This window comes from Sarcophilus harrisii, chromosome 6 (assembly GCF_902635505.1).
Source record: "Sarcophilus harrisii chromosome 6, mSarHar1.11, whole genome shotgun sequence".
Taxonomy (NCBI): Eukaryota; Metazoa; Chordata; class Mammalia; order Dasyuromorphia; family Dasyuridae; genus Sarcophilus; species Sarcophilus harrisii.
The window spans coordinates 125,652,621-125,676,779 of record NC_045431.1 but is presented as its reverse complement, the minus strand read 5'-3'; the positions used below and the strand labels follow the sequence as shown (position 1 = coordinate 125,676,779).

General features: G+C 32.1%; 1 protein-coding gene across 6 annotated transcripts in view; it reads left to right on the top strand.

Moving 5' to 3' along the window:
* AP1AR (adaptor related protein complex 1 associated regulatory protein) overlaps positions 1-24,159 on the top strand; it is a 47,152-nt gene that overhangs the window by 7,314 nt on the left and 15,679 nt on the right. For 3 of the 6 annotated variants that reach the window (XM_031943445.1, XM_031943443.1, XM_031943441.1), the window contains exons 2-5: positions 14,841-14,913; positions 19,699-19,725; positions 22,926-22,951; positions 23,513-23,609. In XM_031943445.1, the coding sequence (XP_031799305.1) occupies positions 14,841-14,913; positions 19,699-19,725; positions 22,926-22,951; positions 23,513-23,609 (223 nt within the window). Of the gene's footprint in view, positions 1-5,043; positions 5,788-14,840; positions 14,914-19,698; positions 19,726-22,925; positions 22,952-23,512; positions 23,610-24,159 lie in introns of those variants that run through there. The other 3 variants (XM_031943444.1, XM_031943442.1, XM_031943446.1) reach the window with 2 other exon arrangements.

Below are 24,159 nucleotides of genomic sequence, written 5' to 3'. Positions count from 1 at the left end.
AGATTAATTTAGGTGGTATTGTCATTTTTATTATTCAGCCTACCCATGAGCACTTGATATTTTTCCAACTGATTAAGTCTGATATTATTTGTGTGGAAAGTGCTTTGTAGTTTTGTTCCTCACTTTCCCTTGGTAGATAGATTCCCATAATATTTTATACTACTGATAGTTATTTTGAATAGAATTTGCTTTTTTATCTTTTGCTGTTGGACTTTGTTGGTAATATATAAAAATGCTGATGATTTGTGTAGATTTATTTTGTATCCTGCAACTTTGCTAAAATTGTGAATTGTTTCTAGGAGTTTTTTAATTGATTCTAGGTTCTCTAGTATATCATATCATCTGCAAAAAGTAATAATTTGGCTTCCTCATGATCTACTCTAATTCCTTTAATCTCTTTTTCTTCTCTTATTGCCAAAGCTAACATTTCTAATATAATAGTGAATAGTAATGGTGATGATGGGCAAGCTTGTTTCACTCCTTATCTTAGTGGGAATGGTTCTAGTTTGTTCCCATTACATATGATGCTTGCTAATGGTTTTAAATAGATGCTACTGATCATTTTAAGGAAAAGTCCACTTATTCCTATACTCTCTAGTTTTTTTGTTTGTTTGTTTTTTAAGTAGGAATGGTTGTTGGATTTTATTAAATGCTTTTTCTGCATCTATTGAGGTAATCATATGATTTTTGTCAGTTTGGTTATTGATATAGTTGATTATGCTGCTAGTTTTCCTAATATTGAACCAGCCCTGCATTCCTGCTATAAATCCTACTTGGTCATAGTGTATTATCCTGGGGATGACTTTCTGTAATCTTGTTGCTAATATTTTATATTTAAAATTTTTGCATCAATATTCATTAGGGAATTGGTCAATAATTTTCTTTTTCTGTTTTCACCCTACCTGGTTTAACTATCAGCACTATATCTGTGTCATAAAAGAAATTTGCTAGGACTCCTTCTTTTCCTATTTTTTTCAAATAGTTTATATAGTATTAGAATTAATTGTTCTTTGAATGTTTGTTAGAATTCACATGTAAATCCATCTGGCCCTGAAGATTTTTTCTTAGGGAATGGATTAATCGGTTTTTCTATTTCTTTTTCTAAAATGAGATTATTTAAATAATTTATTTCCTTTTCTGTTAACCTAAACAATCTATATTTTTGTAGATATTCCTCCATTTCATTTAGATTATCAAATTTATTGGCATATAGTTGGGCAAAATAACTTCTAATTATTGCTCTAATTTCCTCTTCATTGGTGGAAATTTGTCCTTTTTCATTTTTGACACTAACAATTTGATTTTTTTCTTGGCTTTTTCTAATCAAATTAACAAAAGGTTTATCTTTTTTTGTTTTTTCATAAAACCAGCTCTTAGTTTTGTTTATTAATTTAATAGTTATTTTAATCTAACTTTTTTAGTTGCAAGCCCAATTCATTGATCTTCTCTTTATTTTATGCAAGTAAGCATCTAGAATAAAATTTCCCTTATTACCACTTTGGCTATATCCCACAAATTTTTGTATGTTGTCTCATTATTGTCAATTCTCTTGGATGAAATTGATTGTGTCTATGATAGATTACCAGCCCTAAAGTCAGGAGAACCTGACTTCAAATCTGGCCTCAGATACTTAATACCTTCTAGCTGTGTGATCTTGGGCAAGTCACTTAACCCTGATTACCTAAAAAAAAAAAAAATGGGGAATCAAGGGATTCAGAATTAACATATACAAATTATTTTTGATGTTTTTTTAAAAAGTATTTTGCTTTTAGTTATTTCCTTGGAGTATTGGAAGATGTTTCAAGAGGAGAATTATCAGGTCAATAGTAGAAATATTAATTACCTTTATTTTTGCTAGTTTACTTCACACAACAGGGACTAGTGCCAGTTTACTATATCCCAGTATACGGGTTCAATGGGACTTAAGTCTCACTGAAAATTAACTTAGAAAACTAATTTCAGTGTAATATTTTTTAAAATGATGATAATAAAATACTAGACAGGAATTATAAGTCTTCAAATTCTGCTTATGCTACTCAGTATAATCTTCTGCTAGTCTCTTAAGTCTCAAGAGTTCCCTTCTAAGCACTCAAGTTCGGCAATCTTTTATCACTTATCTTAAATCAATTTTCCCTAGATGTGACCACTGTTGGGAGCTAATAATCAAATTTCTTCATGTTTAAGCCTATATGATCAAAGTGCCATAGAGGGGCAATCAGTTAAGCCTCCAGTGGAAAAAATGATGGTACCTGAAGCAACAGAGAGCAGGTTTCATTCCCACTCAGAAAAGTATACTACATGATCCTATTTTCTGACATAATTACAAATAAACCCTAAAACTAAAGAATATTAAATACAGACAGAACTCCATGTAATGTCATGAATTATTTTCTTTAAAATATATTACAAGAGTGGGTAGCAGCCAAGGTTGCAGAGAGGACACATATTTCTTTCTGACTTTCTCCCATGACCCTCAGACTAATTAGCAAATCCAACCTCCGAATTGATTCTGGACTGGCAGAACAATATTGGTAGTGAAACAAATTACCAGCAGAAGATAATTTCACAGCTCTCCAGAAAAGGTCTTTTTCAATTGCAGAAGGAGGTGGACTAAGCACAATCAGGTTGAGCACAGATACCAAGTATAGACAGCTCAGACTCAGGGTGGTGGGGCCTCTGTGGGCTGGAGAATCCACAGAGGGAATCTGCTGCCCTGAATGATGCAATCCAGTAGATCAGCAGAAAAGTTACAAAATATCCAACACAAACACAAAAGGTAAATAGAGAACCCTGAAAATGCCAGAATTCCACAATGCCTGGCCATGCCTCTCCAGCACTTGAAGTCAGTCAGCGCTGCCACATGGAGAGGAAGCTTGGATAATCTCACTTGGCCTAAAAGCAGGTCTCAACTTTAAAAAAAAAAAAAATGAGTAAAAAAGCAAAAAGAACTCTGGCTGTGGATAGTTTTTATGGTGAAAGAGAACAGATTTCAAACCCTGAGGAGAGATTGTCTGCAAATGAAGCTCCAAAGGGTGATATAAAATAATCCCCATCTCACAAGACTCTCTAGAAGAAATTATAAAAGATCTTAAAAAAGAGTTGGAAGAAAGATGATGGGGAAAGGAAATGAGAACTTTACAAGAGGGTTTAGAAAAGAAAACACAGAAATTATCTGAATAAAATTCATTACAAAATAGTCTTAGTGAAATGGAAGCATATATAACTCCTTAAAAATAAAGTTGAGAGGTGTGTAGCCAAGATGGCAGAGAGCAGACACGATTTTCTGTGACCTACTCTGACCTCTCAAACCAATAACCTCTAAGATGGTTTTGGAGTCAAAGAAACCACAAATATTTGGAGTTCAACACATTCCTAGAAGAAACCTTGAAAGAACTTCAGAACAGGTCTGTTTCAAATGGGCAGGGGACAGTCTGTGGAGCCCAGATTGTAGCACATGGAGACAACTCCCAAACTCTGTGACTCTGAGTCTTTTACCATTAGGGAAATTATCAGTTTAAGAAGGGGAAAATCAGGATTTTAAAGCACCTTTAAATTTTTTTTGGACTAATCCTTAGCTCTTCCTGGGTTCTGGCCTTTTTTTTTTTTTTTTTTTTTTTCCCATTTTTTACCTGTTTTCTCTTTTTACATTTTGTGTGTGTGTGTGTTGGGAAAGTTTTTGATTCAATAATTTTAATTATTAATTTGTTTCATGTTGCTCTGGAAAGGAAAAGTGAGGCCCCTGCCTATATGTGTATATACATATACATATATATACACACACACACACATGTTCTCTGTTAAAGTAGAGCCAAAATATAAGGCCCTGTTAAAAGATAATATGCTTGCCCACACTTAGGATATTTCCTTTAATAAATAGAATTTTCTTTACAATGTTGATATATTTAAGTCTGAAAAGACTAGGGATTAGGACTCCCTACAGTGGGCAGGCCTAACTTAGGACTCTTTGGTTCCTGAATAGTAAGTTTTCTGTCAGTAAAATGTTTTTGTTGTGATCTCTATATTACCTTTGACCATTTATTGTGGACATGGGATCTGATGAATTTCCTGTACTTTGATACCCAGTGGTAACAATTGATCATTGCATGAGGAAGAAGCAACAAGAACAAAGACACAGAGGTAGAAATAAATACGAAATATGTGAAATAGAAGACTCTGAGGAGACGACTCAATTATACATTCAGAGCTGGAAGTGATCTTAGATGTCATTGCATATGAGTAAACCAAGTCATGGGAGAATAGTACTTACTATGATATACCAAACACTTTACTAAGCACTTCACGTCACTTGTAGTTGAAATCTTCCATGTCTGCTATTTCCCTCATTAGAGGAACTATTGCACATAGTAAAGACTAAAATGCTTCATTCCTTTGTTCAACTATTTGTTATCTTTTATTTCTTTAAGGATCATTTTGTAATTTATACTATATCTATATACTATATATTAAGTAGATTGACTATCAAAGATCTTATGCATCTTGTGGTTATTTTTAATGGAATTTATGTGAGTTTCTTTTTTTTTCTATAGCTATTAACATGTTTATACATCTTGTACTTAGTTTCAAAAGGGATTTTCATTTTTATTATTACTGTTTTTATTATCCTATTATTATTATTACATAGTAGTTAACAATTAGAATTTATTAATGTCTTTTCAGTAGGTCAGGTACCAGGTACTCTGTTAAGCACTAAGAATACAAAGAAAGGCAAAAACTTTCCTGTTCAAGGACTTCACAGTCTAATGGAGGAAACAATCAGAAAACCGTTAAGTACAAACATATGAGTATTATGTATATATGTGTACATATATATACTCGTGTGTGTGAAGGAAATAATCACAGAGATAAGGCACAAGCATTTAAGGGGTATTGCAGGGGTCCTCAAACTACGGCCCGTGGGCCAGCTGCAGCAGCTGAGGACATTTATCCTCACCCAGGACTATGAAGTTTCTTTATTTAAAGGCCCACAAAACAAAATTTTTGTTTTTACTATAGTCCGGCCCTCCAACAGTCTGAGGGACAGTGAACTGGCCCCCTATTTAAAAAGTTTGAGGACCCCTGCGGTATTGGAAAGCATTTTTTTTCCTCAAAAGGCAGGACTTTAACTGAGATTTAAATGAAGTTAGAAGGTAGTATCAAGGAAGAAAATTCCAAGAATGGGAGTATAGGTGGCAAAAATTTGAGATGAATGATATATGTGAAGAATAGCAAAGTAGAGTAGGTGTTACTCAGAAATTCTGTTAATTTGGGGAATTTATTTTGTAGCCTACAACTTTGTTGAAGCTGTTACATGAGTTGTTTTCTTTATTGATGACCTAGGATTTTATAAATAAACCACTGTCATAAACGTATAAGGATAATTTTATACCTTTATTCCTTTATTTTCATTGTACAGTCTTAATTATTTTTGCTAGCCTTTTGAAAGCTTTATTAAGTAATAGTAGGGAAGATGAGTATCCTGGCTTCTTTATGTATTACAAGTAACTGGTACTTATCAAAAGCTTGAGATAATCATTTTGGATGTGTTTGTTTTTCAAGTTTTGAACCATCCTTAAGTTCCTGGTTCAAAATGAATAATTTCTTGGATACATAGTTATAATCTTTGATGACATTTCTTTTAAAATGTTTGAATCCATATTAATTCTATTGGTCTTTAGGTCTCCTTTGTTTTATCCTTCTCTGGTTTTGGTGTCAAGACTACATTTTGCTTATAAAAGAAATTTGGTTCAATAGTTCCCTGACCCTGCAGCTTCTTCTTTTTATATTAAGGTTTGTTATCTTCAATTTTTCGCTCTTTTTATTGTAAGGAATATATTACAAGGTTTTGTTTTCTTATCCAATATGTCAGTCTTTTATTTTATTAGATTATTAAGTTTATAGTTTCCTCCATTTTTGACCAAGGATTTTGTTGTTTGTCCCTACAATTAGATTTGTTTAATTCATTTTGTCACCCTTAAAGATTCACCCTTCTTATTTTCGACAATCCTTTCCTCAGTTTTGGAATTTTACTTGACATGTTTCTTTCTTGCTTACTCCCATTTCTTTATTATCAAATCCTTTGCAAACCTCTTTCTTTTCTTTTTGTCCTAGACATGCTTCTGTAGATTATGTTCATATCTTCTTTGTTTTCTGTATTAAAAATTCTGGCAAGTTTTCTTGTGTTCTTTAGGTTGTTTGACTTATCTTGTTCTCCTGGGATACCTATTTTCTTTAAATGATTTATATAGATCTCATGTTCTTTCTAACATTTCTCTTTGAGTCTCTTTGGGTCACATATACTTCTATTCCTATTGTCTTGTTCTCTCACTTCTTTGGAGAAATTGTCAGCGTGGGTTCAAGATTTCTTCTAATTAATTCTTTTGCTGTATGTTTTATGTTGCTATGTTTTGCCTTAGGTTTTGCCATTTATTTTGATCTAAATTCTTCTCTCACAGTTTTGATTTCTTGATCCATTCTGTCATATACTACTCTGATTTGGTCAACTCCACATGATTCCGTATTTAATCAGGTCTTGGTTTGATTTTTTTTAACTTACACTATCTATGGAGAACTCTTTAATATTTTAGATATCTTGATATATCTCCTTTAATTTTGATACCTTCGTTGTCGATTTATCTGATTGTACTTTAAGTTTTGTAACTAAATTTTATTCCTTTTATGATTTTTTCATTTATGTTCCCCTGTTAACTTCCTGATTCCTTTCCCTTTGATGTTAGGTTTTACCCCTCTTTGTACCTCTGCTCCCAGGACTGGATTTTAGATCCAGGAACAGGTATTCCTGATCCAGGTTCCTTTGACTTGATCTCATTTGGATTTCAGTCTGTTTTAGGACTGTACAACTCTGATACAGTTATCTTAATTCTTTATTTCTCTAGGTATGGATTAAGTTAGTGTCTGGAGAAGGGTATTCAGAGCAAAGTTTCTGATACTTTGAGTTGCTTTAATGTAGGGACCACTCTGGCAAAGGATACCTTTCTTTTCTCCCCATCCTTACTGAGCAGAATTGAAGACTGCTTATTACTGCTATAGGTGCTAGGGGAAGAATAAGAAGGTATGTATTATCAGAGATAGTAACAAGAGAATTGGAAGCCTGAGAGGGCCCCAAAATATAAATCTGAGGACCAATTTGTGCATCTTATTAAAGTATGGTGGCTAATGGAGAAGGGATACTTAATGATCACTATTAAAGATTAGCTTTCCACCATTAATCCATAAGGCTTTTGTTGCCATTTTTGCTTCCTTCGGCTATGAAAACAACTACAGTTGCTCTGTCTGATATAATTTCTCTTTGGGGAGATTTTTGAGAGTTAATGGGTAATAAGAAAATACCTAGGCCTCCTTTGCTGTCTTAATATTCTTTTTTCTTTTGATATTAATATGCATCTACTTCTTTTGATATTAATATGCATCTACATCTAGCAGGCTTCCATTAATATTGAATTGGGAAAATAGATGTCCTAACTTTAATAAAATTATGCATAAAATAAGAAACCTTCTTAATATTATCATTTTGTGATATCATCTTGGCTTTTAAATTCCTCAGACTATCAGTTAAGTGACTTCTGATAAGTGAAGGATTATTTGTATTTGAGTATTGTATGTTAAACTAATTTGTTCTAGTTTTGTCTTCTATATACTTTTTTTTCCTCATGACTGCTTAGAGCAGCTCTCCCAATTTGATAACTTTGACTTATTATACTTGGAATCTATGAAAAAGGAATAGAAAAATCAGATAGGCACTTTTTAAAATAATGATTTGTAGATTAGAGTCAGCATGGTATACATCTTTCTGAGTATTTCAGATGAATATAGTATGTATGAGGAATCAATAATTTCAAACCTTCAAACTAAACAGTTTCTAGTTGTATCAGACTATGCAAGTCACGTAACCTTTTACTCTCATCTATATAATGGGTAGAAGTTTCAAGGAGATATAAATTTAATCTGAGGTCAGGAGTTTTCTAAAAATGGAATGACCTGTCAGGAGAGGTGGTGTGTTCCCTCTCTTTAGAGGTCTGAAAGCAAAGTTTAGATGAATACTGATTGCATGTGTTATAGTGGGAATTTCTTTAGTGTATGGTTTGGATCTCTGTGTCTGCTAAAGAACCTTCTAAATTTCTAAATTGTACCTCGTATTTCAATATTGGAATGAAGTAAATACTTGTAAAATGCTTAGTAGTCAATAAAAGGAGTTTTATGTAGTTATACCTGAAGAAGAATATTCGGAACAGAGAAAGATTATTAAGAGTTCAGCCTTAATTCAGTTTAGTGCCACATTCCTGCCTTTGTTTTGCCCTTAATGGCCCCTAGTCTGAGCTTGAAGGAAGAGTTAAGGAAAAAGAAAAAGAAAACTTCATTGAATTGGTGTATACGTAGCAAAAGAGAATATATATATATATATATATATATATATATATATATATATATATATATATATAGTGTGTATGTGTATACACACATATATTATATAAAGATTCCATATACACACACATTGGTGGATGTCCAGTGTCAAAGGAAATAAATACAATTGCTATTACCTACCCAGTTTACCCTTCAGTAGTCCATTTGTGAGAATAAGTAGATCTGGGAAGAAAAGATTTTTTTAAAGGGTTAACTATCTGAATACAGAGTTGTGATGCAGAAAATATGGAAAGCTACTAGAGTAATTTTGAAAAAATACTTAGAAAGATGTATATATTAGAATTATACAAAGTTATGTCTTTGACTTCTAGAGACCTTTATCCAGTTTTCTCATTTTACAGATGTTGCTCAAATTGACCAGAATGAGTATGCTTTCCCAACCCAGTGCTTTTTGAAAATTTTATAGCACAAGACTCCCTTACATAAGAAACATTCCATAATGTGGAATGAGTTTGAGTGTACTTTTGCCAAATTGTCCAACTTTACTGCTTGACAACTTCTGGTGAAGGGGAAACCATCATTTCTAGAGACCTCCCATCACTAAAGATAAAAGTGTTAAAGGGGCTAAATAAAACAAAGCTTCTGTCATTTCTTCCTTCACTTGAATCAATATCCACAGTTCCCTTAGTCTTTTATTGCATTGGCTTCTGAAATATACTTTAGTATAAAAAGTTTTGGATACTAGCTTTCCTTTCAAAGATTAAAGAGATTCAGAGTTGGAAGAGACTAGTCATCTAGTCCATTCCCTTCCCTGATTGGAATTTCCTTGTAAAAATATCTCCTGCAAGGGGTCATCCATTATTTATATGAACTTTTAGTGAGATGAACTCACTACCATTGAACTTATGAACCCCTAATAGAAACAGCAGCAACTTTGGTCCATCTTCTAGGTAAAATTCTGCAGCAGAAATTGATTTTCACTGGTTAAATCCAGTTACCGTCCTTCTTTCCCCTTTATCATTTCTAACTGCTGTGGCCTCTTTAAATAAATACTCAAATTCCTACATCCTGCCTTCAGCTTCACTTTTCCCATTGCTATCACACCAGTTTAGACAAATAAACTCTTGAACTTTTGCAGTCATTTCTAATGATTATATCTATTCTTCCCTTTCAATCCAATTTTATGTTTTGCTGTTGGAATTTTTTTAGCTAATGCACTATAGCATCCCATGTTGAACATAAATAATTTGTTCATTTCAGAACTGGGATAACAATATAAAACTATTGATACTCTGGCGTATTTTCCTTTACTTTCTGCCAGTTACCTCTCACTGATACATTTTTTGATTTTTATCTCTGTGATTTGATTCATGATCTTGGCAATGATGATCCTCCAATGAAGCTAGAAAATGACCTTACTTTAAATTAATTTAACTTTTCATTTAGAAAATTGGGCTCAAGTGAGTTGCCCAAGTTCATATGGGTAGTAAACAGCAGAGTCAAGATTATATATATATACCTGTACATCAGCCAAGACTCTTCTGAATCCAAATCCAAAACACTTAGCACTACCCCCTCCCCAATTAAGCATATCTCTGTTTTACTCATTTGATTTTTAGTCAAATATTATCTCTAATCCTTGTTAGCTAAGAGAACTGAACTTAAGCCTTTCTGAGACTTAATTTCCTCATCTGTAAAATGGAAATAATAATCTCTAAATTCTTATGAGGATCAAAAATAACAAGCTTTTAAAACTTTAAATTACTACATAAACTTCAACAACTACACTTGTGTCCTAGGGAACAAAGGACCCACTTTAAGTGAGTGATTCATGATAAGTTTCTCAATTTACAGGTGTCTAAAGTATTATCCCATCTATTACTGATGTTTGTCCCTGCATACTGAATTCCATTTATTTTTGTTTCCTCTATTATGAAATATTTGTTTTGCCAGAAATGTTCTGTTTAAAAAACTTTAAAGTATTCTTATTGATTTATAGTTTTAGATTATGTATGGAATTATAGGATTTCAGAATTTAGACTCAATTGACATTTTAGTTGATTTATTTCATTATCAGATATCTTAAGTCAATTCAGAATATTAAATATAAATGGAATAATCCTGTCTTAATTTTCAGGACTAGAATCTCCCATGCTTATTCAATTGTTGAATAGCTTTGATTGCTCTCAAAGTTTTTTCTACATATTGAAATAAAATGTTTTCTTATAATTTCCATTCCTTTATCCTAGTTGTATCTCACAGAACAACAGAGAATTGTCCTCTTTCACATGGTTTAAAAATAAAGAACAAAATTCAAGATTTTGAAAAGGCCTAATTTTTTTTTCTATGCCTCACTTTTAAGCTGACATCTTTTTTTCAATAGTATTATTTTTTCCAAATATATGTAAAGATAGCTGTTGACATTAGTTTTTGTATGACTGTTCCAAATTTTTCTCCCTTCTTTTATCTTCCCTCTCCCCAAGATGACAAGCAGTTTGATATAGGTTAAATATGTGCACTTCTTTTAAACATGTTAACATACTTATCATGTGCAAGAAAAATCAGACCAAAAGAGGGAAAAAAATCACGAGAGAAAAAAAACAAACCAACCAACCAAAAATGTGAAAATACTATGTTTTGATCTATATTCAGTCTCAATAGTTCTCTCTCTGGATGCAGATGGCATTTTCCATTCCAAATCTATTGGAATTGTTTTGAATCACCACATTTTTGAGAAGAGCCAAATCCATCATAGTTGATCATCACGTAATCTTTTTGTTACTGTGTCTTTGCAAGGCTTTTCTGAAATCAGCCTGTTCATTATTTCTTGTAGAACAATAATATTCTATCACTTTTATGTGCCATAACTCACTCAGTTATTCCCCAACTGATGGGCATCCACTCGATTTCCAGTTCCTTGCCACTACAAAAAGGGCTGCTGCACATGTGGATCCTTTTCCCTCTTTTAGGTTCTCTTTGGGATACAGACTTAGAGATGTTACTAACACTGCTGGATCAAAGGTAAACACAGTTTGATAGCCCTTTGGGCATAATTCCAAATTGCTCTCCAGAATGGTTGGATTATTTCACTAATTCACCAACAATGTATTAGTGTCCCAGTTTTCCCACATCCCCTCCAACAGTTACAATTATTTTTTTCTTTCATTTTAAGCAATCTGAGAGGTGTGAACTGAGGTACATCTTTCTTCTAGTTCCTCATGTAACATGGTTCCAACCATTGTCATTGTTTGGCCTCTTTATAGATGTTTTGTTGTTTACTATTATCCCATGTGAAAGTCATTAACTAGATGTGATCTGTCAACCAACACTGTGTTTATTTTTTAAGCAGTTCTATCCGCACATGGTGCTACTTTTATTTATTGATACTAGAATGGTTAATGAATTAAGCAAAGTCAAATTCTAAAGTTTCTTATTTTTCTGGGGAAGTCAGTAAAGGAAAAGGAATATTTTAACCAATTTCCAGGTCATTTTCAAATTCCTGCTTTGTTATTTGAGATGGATAGTAAAGGGAAGCATTGGAATGTGAAGGGAATTGCCTTGATTGTAATTTTTATTTTTTTTCTGAGTTTTTTTTTATTATTATAATAACTTTTTATTGACAGAAGCCATGCCAGGGTAATTTTTTTTTACAACATTATCCCTTGCACTCACTTCTGTTCCGATTTTTCCCTCCCACCCTCCACCCCCTCCCCTAGATGGCAAGCAGTCCTATATATGTTGAATATGTTGTAGTATATGCTAGATACAATGTATGTGTGCAGATCCAAACAGTTTTCTTGTTGCACAGGGAGAATTGGATTCAGAAGGTAAAAATAACCTAGGAAGAAAAACAAAAATAACCCAGGAAGAAAAACAAAAACATTCATTTCCCAGTGTTCTTTCTTTGGCTGTAGCTGCTTCTGTCCATCATTGATCAATTGAAACTGAGGTATATTTTCTCTATGTTAAAGAAATCCACTTCCATCAGATTACATCTTCATATAGTATCGTTGTTGACGTATATAATGATCTCTTGGTTCTGTTCATTTCACTTAGCATCAGTTCGTGTAATTCTCTCCAAGCCTCTCTGTATTCATCCTGCTGGTCATTTCTTACAGAACAATAATATTCCACAACATTCATATACCACAATTTACCCAACCATTCTCCAATTGATGTGCATCCATTCATTTTCCAGTTTCTAGCCACTACAAACAGGGCTGCCACAAACATTTTGGCACATACAGGTCCCTTTCCCTTCTTTAGTATCTCCTTGGGGTATAAGCCCAGTCAGTAGTAGCACTGCTGGATCAAAGGGTATGCACAGTTTGATAACTTTTTGGGCATAATTCCAGATTGCTCTCCAGAATGGTTGGATTCATTCACAACTCCACCAACAATGTATCAGTGTCCCAGTTTTCCCACATCCCCTCCAACAATCATCATTATTTTTTCCTGTCATCTTAACCAGTCTGACAGGTGTGTAGTGGTATCTCAGAGTTGTCTTAATTTGCATTTGGAATACTCTTTCATATGAGTGGTAATAATTTCAATTTCATCATCTGAAAATTGTCTGTTCATATCCTTTGACCATTTGTCAATTGGAGAATGGCTTGGTTTCTTATAAATTAGAGTCAGTTCTCTATATATTTTGGAAATGAGGCCTTTATCAGAATCTTTAACTGTGAAGTTATTTTCCCAGTTTGTTGCTTCCCTTCTAATCTTGTTTGCATTAGTTTTGTTTGTACAGAAGCTTTTTAATTTGATGTAATCAAAATTTTCTATTTTGTGATCAGTAATGGTCTCTAGTTCATCTTTAGTCACAAATTTCTTCCTCCTCCACAAGTCTGAGAGATAAACTATCCTATGTTCCTCCAATTTATTTATAATCTTGTTCTTTATGTCTAAATCATGGACCCATTTTGATCTTATCTTGGTATATGGCGTTAAGTGTGGGTCCATGCCTAATTTCTGCCATACTAATTTCCAGTTATCTCAGCAGTTTTTGTCAAATAATGAATTCTTATCCCAAAAGTTAGGATCTTTGGGTTTGTCAAACACTAGATTGCTATAGTTGACTATTCTGTCTTGTGAACCTAACCTGTTCCACTGATCAACTAATCTATTTCTTAGCCAATACCAAATGGTTTTGGTGACTGCTGCTTTATAATATAGTTTTAGATCGGGTACAGCTAGGCCACCTTCATTTGATTTTTTTTTCATTAATTCTTTTGAGATTCTCGACCTTTTATTATTCCATATGGATTTTGTTGTTATTTTTTTCTAGATCATTAAAATATTTTCTTGGAAGTCTGATTGGTATAGCACTAAATAAATAGATTAGTTTAGGGAGTATTGTCATCTTTATTATATTTGCTCGACCTATCCAGGAGCACTTAATATTTTTCCAATTATTTGTCTGACTTTATTTGTGTGGAAAGTTTTTTGTAATTTTGCCCATATAATTCCTGACTTTCCTTTGGTAGATAGATTCCCAAATATTTTATGCTGTCAACAGTTATTTTGAATGGAATTTCTCTTCGTATCTCTTGCTGTTGGATTTTGTTGGTGATGTATAAAAATGCTGAGGATTTATGGGGATTTATTTTATAACCTGATTGTAATTTTTAAAGGATGGGTTTTAAATCAGGGGCACTTTTGGATGTTAAAGCTTCTTTTATGCTGATAATTGTATTGACTAAAAATAGGATAATATTGCTTTTTAACAAATTGCTTTTAGTAATAATCCTTTTTGAAAAGATCTAGTATTAGGTCTATTATATAACAATTAGGTCTACCATATTGTTAAGTACTAGACATCTTGGGAAAAGAACTAATTTATTTATTTGGCAACTTGTATTTATGCTGTAAACTATGGCAATGATAAATTTGTGGTAAATGCTTCTGTTTTTTTTTTTATGTAAATGTCAGTTGAATATGATTTTTTAACTAATTGTGTTTAATGTTATATAAAAAGCATACAATAGTCCATATTGATGTTGGCTTTAGGAGGTACCTTTTCTGCTTTAGGGACATAGTTTCTGGCAAAATATTTCTATTGAAATAAAAAGGTAAAAGAATAGTAGCAAAGATTTGAAATTATTCATCTGTTTTGGGTAATGTTTCTGTCATGAATTAATATTAGTAAATGAGTGCCATATAAACTCAGTTAATAGCTAACTAAAATATTGTTTTAAGATTCTTTTTTAAATGAAATAACTATTTAAAGGACAATTTAATATATGTATTAATAATTTAACATTTAACAATATAATTTAATAATGTAAGAGTCTGCTTTACTGACATTTATGGGGGGAAATTGTGGTTATGGTTTGCTGACTATATGAAGTGTTTGAAGTTTTATAGGTATACTCAAGGAAATGATTTTATCCTGTTACATAAAATAATATTGTGAACTGAATTGCATTCCTTAATGGTAGAAATTTTTTTCTTCTTCCCAGATCAAAGTATTTCAGGACGTGCCCAACAGGCGAGCATTTCACTATAGAGGCAAGTAGAATGCTGGATAACATAGTAGGTACTTAATAAATATTGAATTGAATTAAAAATTATACCTCATTTCATTTGTTAAACAAGTGTTTTATCTGCTGAACACTGGATATATTAGCTTGTTTTATTTGAGGAGAGGAAATACTACTTAACGAGAGCAATCATGAAATAATTATGAAATAAAATTGGTATAGCACTGTATGAACATCTTGAATATAATGTATAAACTGATCAGAATGAAGAGTCTATCAGGAGTAGCTTTTTTAGAGAAAGTTTAATTTTTTAACTAGGGCCCAAAAAAAGTAATGGACAGAACTGGTAGGCAAAGGATAGTGACAGAAAAAAAAGACCATTCTGAGAGACTATTCTGATGAATAATGTGTCAGAGATGTGGAACTAGTTGATTTTTTTTGGGTGCTGAGGCAGTTGGGGTTAAGTGACTTGCCCAGGTTCATACAGCTAGAAAGTGTTTAAGTGTCTGAGACCAGATTTGAACTCAGGTTTTCCTGACTTCAGGGCTGATGCTCTATCTACTGCACCACCTACCTGCCTAGTTGGTGTTCTTTATGTTTTCACTTCTATAATTTGAGTGATTTTCAGAAGGTGTTCCTCAAAGAGCCTATTTTTCCTATCCTTTTGATTTCACTGTTTTGCTCTGGACACTATATGGGCTCTGTCAACCAACATTGTGTTGATTTTTTTCTTTCTCGTCCCCAGTAAAGTTTTTTTTTTTTTTTTTTTATTTTCAAGTAAGAAAGCTGTTTTTTTTTTTTTTTTAAAGTTCTCAACTGGGTAATTTTTCAAGTCTTATATATTTAGAGTTTTTTTCTGGTGTTGCTGAGTAAAATTTCATCCCTGAATTGTCTTTAATCTTATTTCTTTGGTGTTCTGTTTTGCTTTTATTTTCCTTGATTTTTTCTTTTTTGCTTTTCACTACAAGTCCCAGGGCAGTATGAAATAGAATGCTTCTTAGCCAAAACAAAAAAATCCCAGAATTTCAGAAATCTGTATTAAAGATAATACAGATTTCCTTCCACTCTCTCTTAAAGATGCAGTCTATCACCATTTTTAAATGCAAAAATATAACACTGTATTTCAAAGACATGTTGAACTAATTCTGTTTAAAATATGGCTTGTAGAAGCCAGTAGGTAAAATAATAGTTAAAATAAGAAATCATTTAGATGAGCTGTATATATATATAAAACACACACACAAAAGCAATAAATATATATATATATAGTTTAAAAGTGAGTGTTCTCATAATAAAATCAAGCTACTTCTTCCCACATCATATAATCACCACAATTTCTGTGATACTATAATACTATTTTTGTAACTCATTGAACTTAGTATTATTGTTAATATTTTGTTAGAATGTTACTAGGTTTTTTTAATTAGATTTTTTAAGTGCATTTTTTCAAATGGAGTTAGTCTTTTTAATATTTGTAGTCAATTTAAAAAAAAATATATGTCTTTGTAGTTATAAATTGCCAGTAAAATATACTTTGTTACCAGAAAGTAACATTTTGGTAAAATATACTTTGCCTCATTTGCTATTGTTTTTAATATAATGTTTAATGACAATCTGTAGAATTCTCTATAGCTAGGTTTGTCCTACTATGGGTGATCAGATCAGAAAGAGCTCAGAAGGTTCTACTGCAGGTTGATCACAAATAGTCCATAAAATAAATATATATGAATATATATATATATATATATATATATATATATATTCCTTAATCCCACTGATTTTTATTACAATAAAGATATTCTTGAAGTCTTTAAATGAATTCTAGTATGATGATTGTCATGGTGATCCAATCTATTCTTATTTAATACTCCTATTAGCATTCATTTAATGAACATTTAATAAATGTCTACTATGCTGAATTCTGAATATAGTTGTAAACAGTCAAGTAATATAGTATGTTCTATGTGCCAGGCACTGTGCCAGATGCTAGAGATACAAATACAAAAAAAAAAAAATTGTTGCTATCTTCAAGAAACTTGGCAATCTAATGGAAAGAAATAATACACAAAAGGAAATTGAAGGGAATTGAGATGAGGGAGTGGTAATTGGTGAGATGGCATTTTGGAGAAGTCTTAAAAAGTGCCATCTGGTGGAAATGAAGGAATTAACTGGCCTGGGTCCTCTTCATAAACAGAGGTTCCCTTTGTCTTCCAGTTGAAGGAGCAGAGAGTACTGATAACTAGTAAGGACCTTGCAGTAATAAGCTTCCTGGAGACATGATGGAGCATAGACCTTGTCCTCAAGAACATCTGATGGGGAAGTTGAAGGGAAGAAAGTATACTAATAACTACTAATTGGGAAAGTAAAATAAGTGCAAAAAAGTTATACAAGCAAAATATTCTGACACATTTTGAAGGGAGAGAGATCTCTTTTTATCTGGGAAGGTTTCATGGAGAAAATAGTAACTGAAGGAAGAAGGTATGTCCACAAATAAAGATGAAGAGGAGTTCATTATTGATATTGGAAATGGCATGAACAGAACAATAGAAATGAGAGAAATCAAGATGATAACAGAGTTCAACAAGTCTTTGAGTATGGCTGGACTGTAAAGTTAAATAAAGAAGAATAGTAAAAGATAAGCTGGGGCAAGTAGATAACATGAGGATAGAGTGCTGGGTCTGAAGTCAAAAAAACTCATCTTTCTGAATTTGAATCTTAGCCTCAGATATTTAATAGCTATGTGACCCTGAAAAAGTTACTTAATCCTATGTGCCTCCATTTCCTCATCTATAAATTATGCTAGAGAAGGAAATAGCAAACCACTCTAGTATCATTACCAAAAAAAAAAAAAAAAACCCTAAATAGGAATAACAAAAATTAAATATGATTGAACAACAACAAACAAAAAAAGATAAACTAGTAATATGGTTTGGAGCCAGATTGTAGAGGACTTTGAATGGTTTTCAGGAAATAATTCAATGTAGGAGTTACTCTTGAAGAGCATTGTTGTGCATTGACGTATGTGCTAACTAGGGATAGAAGAGTGCAAGATGAATTGGAGAGAAGAAAGACTGGAACAAGAAAGACCAGTTAGAAAAACCAATATAATAGATTAGATTTAGGAGAAGTTGAAAAGAGGGTTTGTTTTTAAGCAAGATTTCAAATATGTAATTGACAGGATATGACAAGTAATTGATTGTGTCTAACGAGAGTAAGGGAGTAATTTAAGATGATTGAAATTATGAGCCTATCAAGAAGGAAGAGTACAGTGGATGAAAAGAGCCACTGGATTTATTAACAATGAGGTTATCAGTGACCATGGAGTTGAGATACTTTAGAAGAATGGCAGGAAATGGGATCTACATTGTAAAGAGTTGAGGAGAGGATGTAAAAAAATAGGAGGGAATGAATATAGACTGTTCTTTCTAAAAGTTTGACAGTGTTAAAGAAGAAAGATGTAATAGCGGAAAAGATTGGCAGGATCAAAGGAAGGTTTGTGGGCTTTTTAGGAGCAAAAGAGAGCTAAGGATGTTTGTATCCAAGGGACGGAAAGCTTGAAAATTTATGGCAGAAAAATGATTCATGGAACCATGTTACAGAAGAGACAAGAGGCCATGATAAAGGATTGGCTTTGACAAGATGGGTTATAAATTTAAAGGTAGGAGTCTTCTAGGGTTCACCTCGGACCATTCTTCCATTTTATGGATCAGGAAATGCTACTTAATGTTATATATCATAGGGACATAGTGAAATGAAGTAGTGAACAGTCTAGCAAAAAGCTGACAAATACAGAAATAGAATTAGAAGTTATAAAATAATCTTTAAATCCATACATTGGATAGCCATATATTAGAATGGATCTGTCAACTTTGAAGAGTCTAAAGGATCCAACCACAAATAACTTTACAGGAAACAAAGCCTATATCTGAATTCTAACATATACATATCTTTTTAGTATTTAGTATTAATAGTCCATTGAATAAGTCACTGTTATAAATAGTTTGATTGTTTTTCAATTCTTGTTATCAAGCATAGTAGTTTGTGCTCTGTGTGGTTTGGCTTTTTACCAGTTTCAGGAGTCCATACATTCCCTGTTTTATTCAATTAAGCAAATTATCAAGTTAAAACAAACATTTCTTGCTTCTGCAGCATGAAATTTTTAACATGAAGTTTTGTATTTTCACAGTGATGAGTATTGCTTCCATTTATTTTTCTTAAAAGTTAAAAAAAAATTATTCCTGAAAAAAGAACTAACATAGTAAGTCATGAATAGTTTTCATTATTGGAACTTTTGTTTCAGTAGAAGTTGTCAATCTTTGTATTAATCTGTCAAAAAAGACAACTTTACTCAGAAACTTTATAGGTAAAATAAGCACAAAGAATCTGATTTTAGAAACTGCTTGTGAGAAAGAACTTTATGTGAAAATATATTTGAATAGTTGGCTAGAAAATACTTAGCATTATCCTCTGAAAGAGTTAATGAGGCCCCAAAATCAGTAGAGAGAATAAATATTTCATAATCTCAGGCTTTCTAGGGACAAAAAGTGATATGAAGAATTTTAGCAATTGTCTATTTTGAAGGGAAAACTTTTTTCATGAAATTTCTGATTGAAGAGTTTTTATTTTTTGCTGCTGTTATAAAGTAATTAATTGCCTCCAATTCTCCAGAGTTGTTTGGAAAATCAAATGAGATAAATCATTTTATTTAAGGTGATGACAACTGCAAGGTCCTTAAAAACAGGTATACAACATTATCTTTAAAAATGAGATTACTATCATTTCTGGTAAGATGTTAAATATGTTGACTTCATTAACTTTTTTTGTTTCATTTTTACAGTTTGAAAATCTAGTAGAAAGTGATGAAGTAAGTATTTTCAATTTTTATAGTATTGCAGAGTTGAGGATTCTTTATTTCATGGATAAACTCCTAAATTCTATTCAAATTTTGGTTATAATAATTTACCAAGATGAGTGAAAGAATAAATGAATTGAGCATTTAAGAATATATTTTTGGCCAAGCACTATATTTGGTTCTGTGTGTACAAAAAGAAAAATTGTTCATACTTTAATTTGAAGAAATAATCTGCTAAAAAATATTCTGCTTCATGACGGAAAAAAAAAAAGCCTGGAAGTTCTAAAAGTACTGCACTGGAGCAAATAGCAAAGGCTAGAGCTCCTTAACATATAAGTAAGTCAGGTGACAATGCTGGAAGACTACAGGACCAGGACCATAGGGCCAGACATGTGATAAGGCCTGGGAGACCTTTAGTCTTCTATCTCATCTCAAGTAACTGGGCAAAGAGAATATAAGGAGAAAGGGCAGCACTATGATGCCGAGTTAATAATACACTAGTTCTGTACTTACACATTTAAGTGATATTATTGATACGATGTGATTATTTCTGAATTTTGTTTTCTTTCCACTTGTCAGTTTTTAGACAGTTTAGAAAAGGAAATCACACAGTTAATTTTCCTCTTCTAAAAACAATGTGAACACGTTAAAAATAATTGCAAAAAACTGCAAGTAGTTATCTAGGCTAATTCCCAGCAGCTATACCTAAATGATCTAGTAGAGACACCTATTTAGTCGTCTTTTAAAGATTAAATTAAATCTTGTTTGGAAGTTTTATTAGCTTCTATGGAAGCTCAGGTCAGTCTTCAATCAGTACCTTTTCCATCAGGAATTTTTCCCTGTACTTTAAATAAGAAAGAGAACTATATTTTTCTAATTCACTTTTCTCATGTAGAGGTAAAGAACAGTATGTCATTGTTCTTTTTGTGATACTCTTTCATTTACTTTACTGAGCAATGTGATGGAGTAGACTTGAAGTGGAAAACCTAGGATTCAGCCCACTAGTTATTGGTTTTATAAGTTTCCTAAATCAATGGCTATATAAACCAACTACTTCTTAAGACAGTTGAGGAGAGGAAAATTCCCAGATCTGTATGTTTTTAATGATTTTATAAACGTGAATATTTTTATTGTCATTTCATATCCTTCTCTCCAAGATAAATTATGCCAGTTTTTAACTTTAAAGGATTTTTATAGATCCTTCATAAGACGACCTGTGCTGTTCTGTATCACACCTCACCTCTCCTTCCCTCCGCCATTTCATTTTTATTACCAGATTTCCCACAGTATTTCAAAAAAAGATGCACATGGATGCTATAATTAGTTAAGACCTTTCAGGTTATATAGACTATTGCTTATAAATTCCCAAGAAAATACCTCATGACAAACATGACATATACCTTCTGAGTTAGTATGGTGTAGAGAAAAAAAGCATTAAACTTGGACTAGACAAAAACTTGCTTTTGAAGACTGGCTCTTATGCATACTGGTTGTGTGTGATCCCTTATCTCTTGGAGCCTTCATTTTCTGGGGTAATAATACTTCTAATAAACAGTTCATAAGGTTGTGTGTTAAATATACTACATATTTTCTTTAGAATTATAAGTTATTACACTACTATTTAAACTAATAAAGGGCTGAAAAAAAGATCTCTTAGTCACAGAGTTCTTGGCCATTAATTCTTGTGCTCACTCTTTTGTAATATAAGAATATTACTTTTTATGTCAAAGATAGTACAATAGGACTAATAACTGAAGAAAAACTTAGCTCTTAAATGCTAATTACACAGTTTTTGCTTCTATAAGTGGATCTCCCCCACCTCTCAGGAGATCACCTGCCCAAAGCCAGAGGTGAGGTAAGGTAGTCTTGTTCCCCCTCCTAGTTGTATTTGTATAATGTAAATCTAAAACTGTCTGTATATCACAGTGTTATTTTTGCTTTTTAAACTATCTTGCTTACTTATTCGGTGGCTGTACCTTCTCTGTAGAACTCATTTTAGCCATATATTCTTCATAGTCTTTCACTCACTTGAGCTTAACCCCATTTGTTTTTTGATCATCTTTCCTAATTTACTGAAGTTGGTTAGAGTTTTTATTTCCACATTTCCATAATCCTTTTCTTTTTAGTTAATTCTTTTTAAAGGTGTTTTTAAATGTTTTTAAACAATTTGAGTAGAGATCTATTTTAATAATTTATTGTTTGTTAAATTTTTAGTGGGGCAGGGGGAAGAGGAGATTGAGGGAAGGGGACCTGTATCTGTTTATTCTTTGGAAGTATCTTTTATGCGACTCTTGGCATTTTAACTTCAAATGAAGTAACTATCTTAACTTTCGTCACCATCAAATGAGTGCTAGTCCAATTAAAGAGAAGCCCAAAGTCCAGGCATTCTGAGCTTCTGATTGTAGCTTGGTATTGAATCAAATTTAGGCACTGGGGGTGCCTATCCCTGTTGTGACATTTCCTATGATGGCATTAGTGATATGTTATGGATTGAGCCCTACTACAAACCAAAACTGCTGCATCATCTTTATATTTAAAATAAAGTATGCTTTATTTTTATTTTCAATTAAAAAGTTATGATTTGCTTTCAAGGGGAAAATGAACATTATGTAATTATGTAAAACAATATTGACTGATAGCATTAATCAGTAATTGATTTTTTTATATAATACATAATTGGTGAATGTTGATGTTATTTTTGTTTTGTTTTGCTTTAAAAGTGTCTTTACCAATCCTCTGAAAACAATGAGAAAGCATTTTGGTAGGAGGTTCAAAATATATTCTCAGCACCAAAGAACAATTTACAAGGAAGTAAAGAAAAAAATGGACGTTCATGAATATAATTTCTTCTACTACTATATATATATATATATATATATATATATATATATATATATACACACACACACACACACACACACACACACACACACATATACACTTTCTTGATCTGGTCATTTGTTATATATTTTGAATCCTCTCTAATGCTTTGCTGGGCACATGACAATGTTCTCTTTTGTTTTGCTTCATTTTGTTTTGTATTTCTTTTCTGTTTTTTCTTTTTTCTTATTTTTTTCAAATAAAATAAATTTTAAAAAATAATAAAGAAAAATACTATCATTTATATATATATATATATATTCTCAGCATATTGATTTCTTTTTTTAAGGTGATTAATAAAATCTAATGAATATTTGATTTATTTGGAACAGGGAGAAAGCCCGGGAAGTAGTCATAGGTAAGGATTGATTTGTATAAATGTGATAAAATTTAAAAAATTTTTAAACACAGTCTTTAAAAAAAAATCAAGGAAAAGAACACTTGTTCTTTTCCCCGTTTCTTAATGCAAGCTTTCTCCTTCTCCTTCCATGTTGCAAATTTTTTTAAATTGTCCTACTTTTTCATAGTTTACTTGCCCCTTTTAATAAATAAAGACTTGGATGCTAGAATAGCATTAAGGGAGCCAGTTTTCTAAAATTTCCCTTACTTTTGTTAATTATATTTGTTACATGAGGAAGGAATAGCAAATATCTGTTTTAACCTTAGAATTATGCTCTTGGTAATCAGGAACATTTTCATTTAATATTCCTTATTTTTAATGTAAAAAGTCATTACTCTGGCTTGGAGTGATTACAATATAAATATCCTACTGTTATTCCAGTTTAAATTTAGTATTGCTTCACTCATCTATAGAAGTAGTACTGGTATGCGTTGCTTCTAGAATATTTATTAAAATCATACTACTAATTTACTTTAATACTTTTTGACATTGCAAAAGTTTTGTACTTTTTTCATCTAGGCCCCTTACTGAGGAAGAAATAGCTGACCTAAGAGAGAGGCATTATGATTCTATTGCTGAAAAACAGAAAACAATTAATTTGAAAATTCAAAGAGAGGTAAATAGAATTCTTGGGTTATACATGTTGAATATTTGTTGTGTTTCCCTCTTAATTTTTTGTTATGTTAAGTATTATGTTGACTATCTCTTCACAGTTCGCTTTGTAATAGCCTTGTGTTATGGTCAAAAGAGAGGGGAGTTTGAAGTCAATTTGTGTTCCTTCCCCAGCACTAGTTTTGTCTGGGAGCAAGTCACTTAAAAGATTTGTGCCTCTCTTTCTTCATCTGCAACTCTACTCCATTGAAGTGTTCTGAGGAAGTACTATCAAAGTAATATATAAAAAGAATTAATATCTTTAGATTCATAATTTAATCTAATTGGGACTTAATAAATCAGTGAAAAATTATAGTCAATCAACAAATCATTCAGTTCACAGGGAGTTGGTTCTATAGTATTTGAGAAATATGTGGGAACTTAAGAAAATAACCTTAAATTCCAAAGAAGGACTATGGTCAAACATATTTCAGGCAGCATAGTCAAGTAGGAAGAATCCTGGACTGGACCCTAGGAAATCTTGCTTCTAAGTTCCACTTTGAATAAATTGCCTA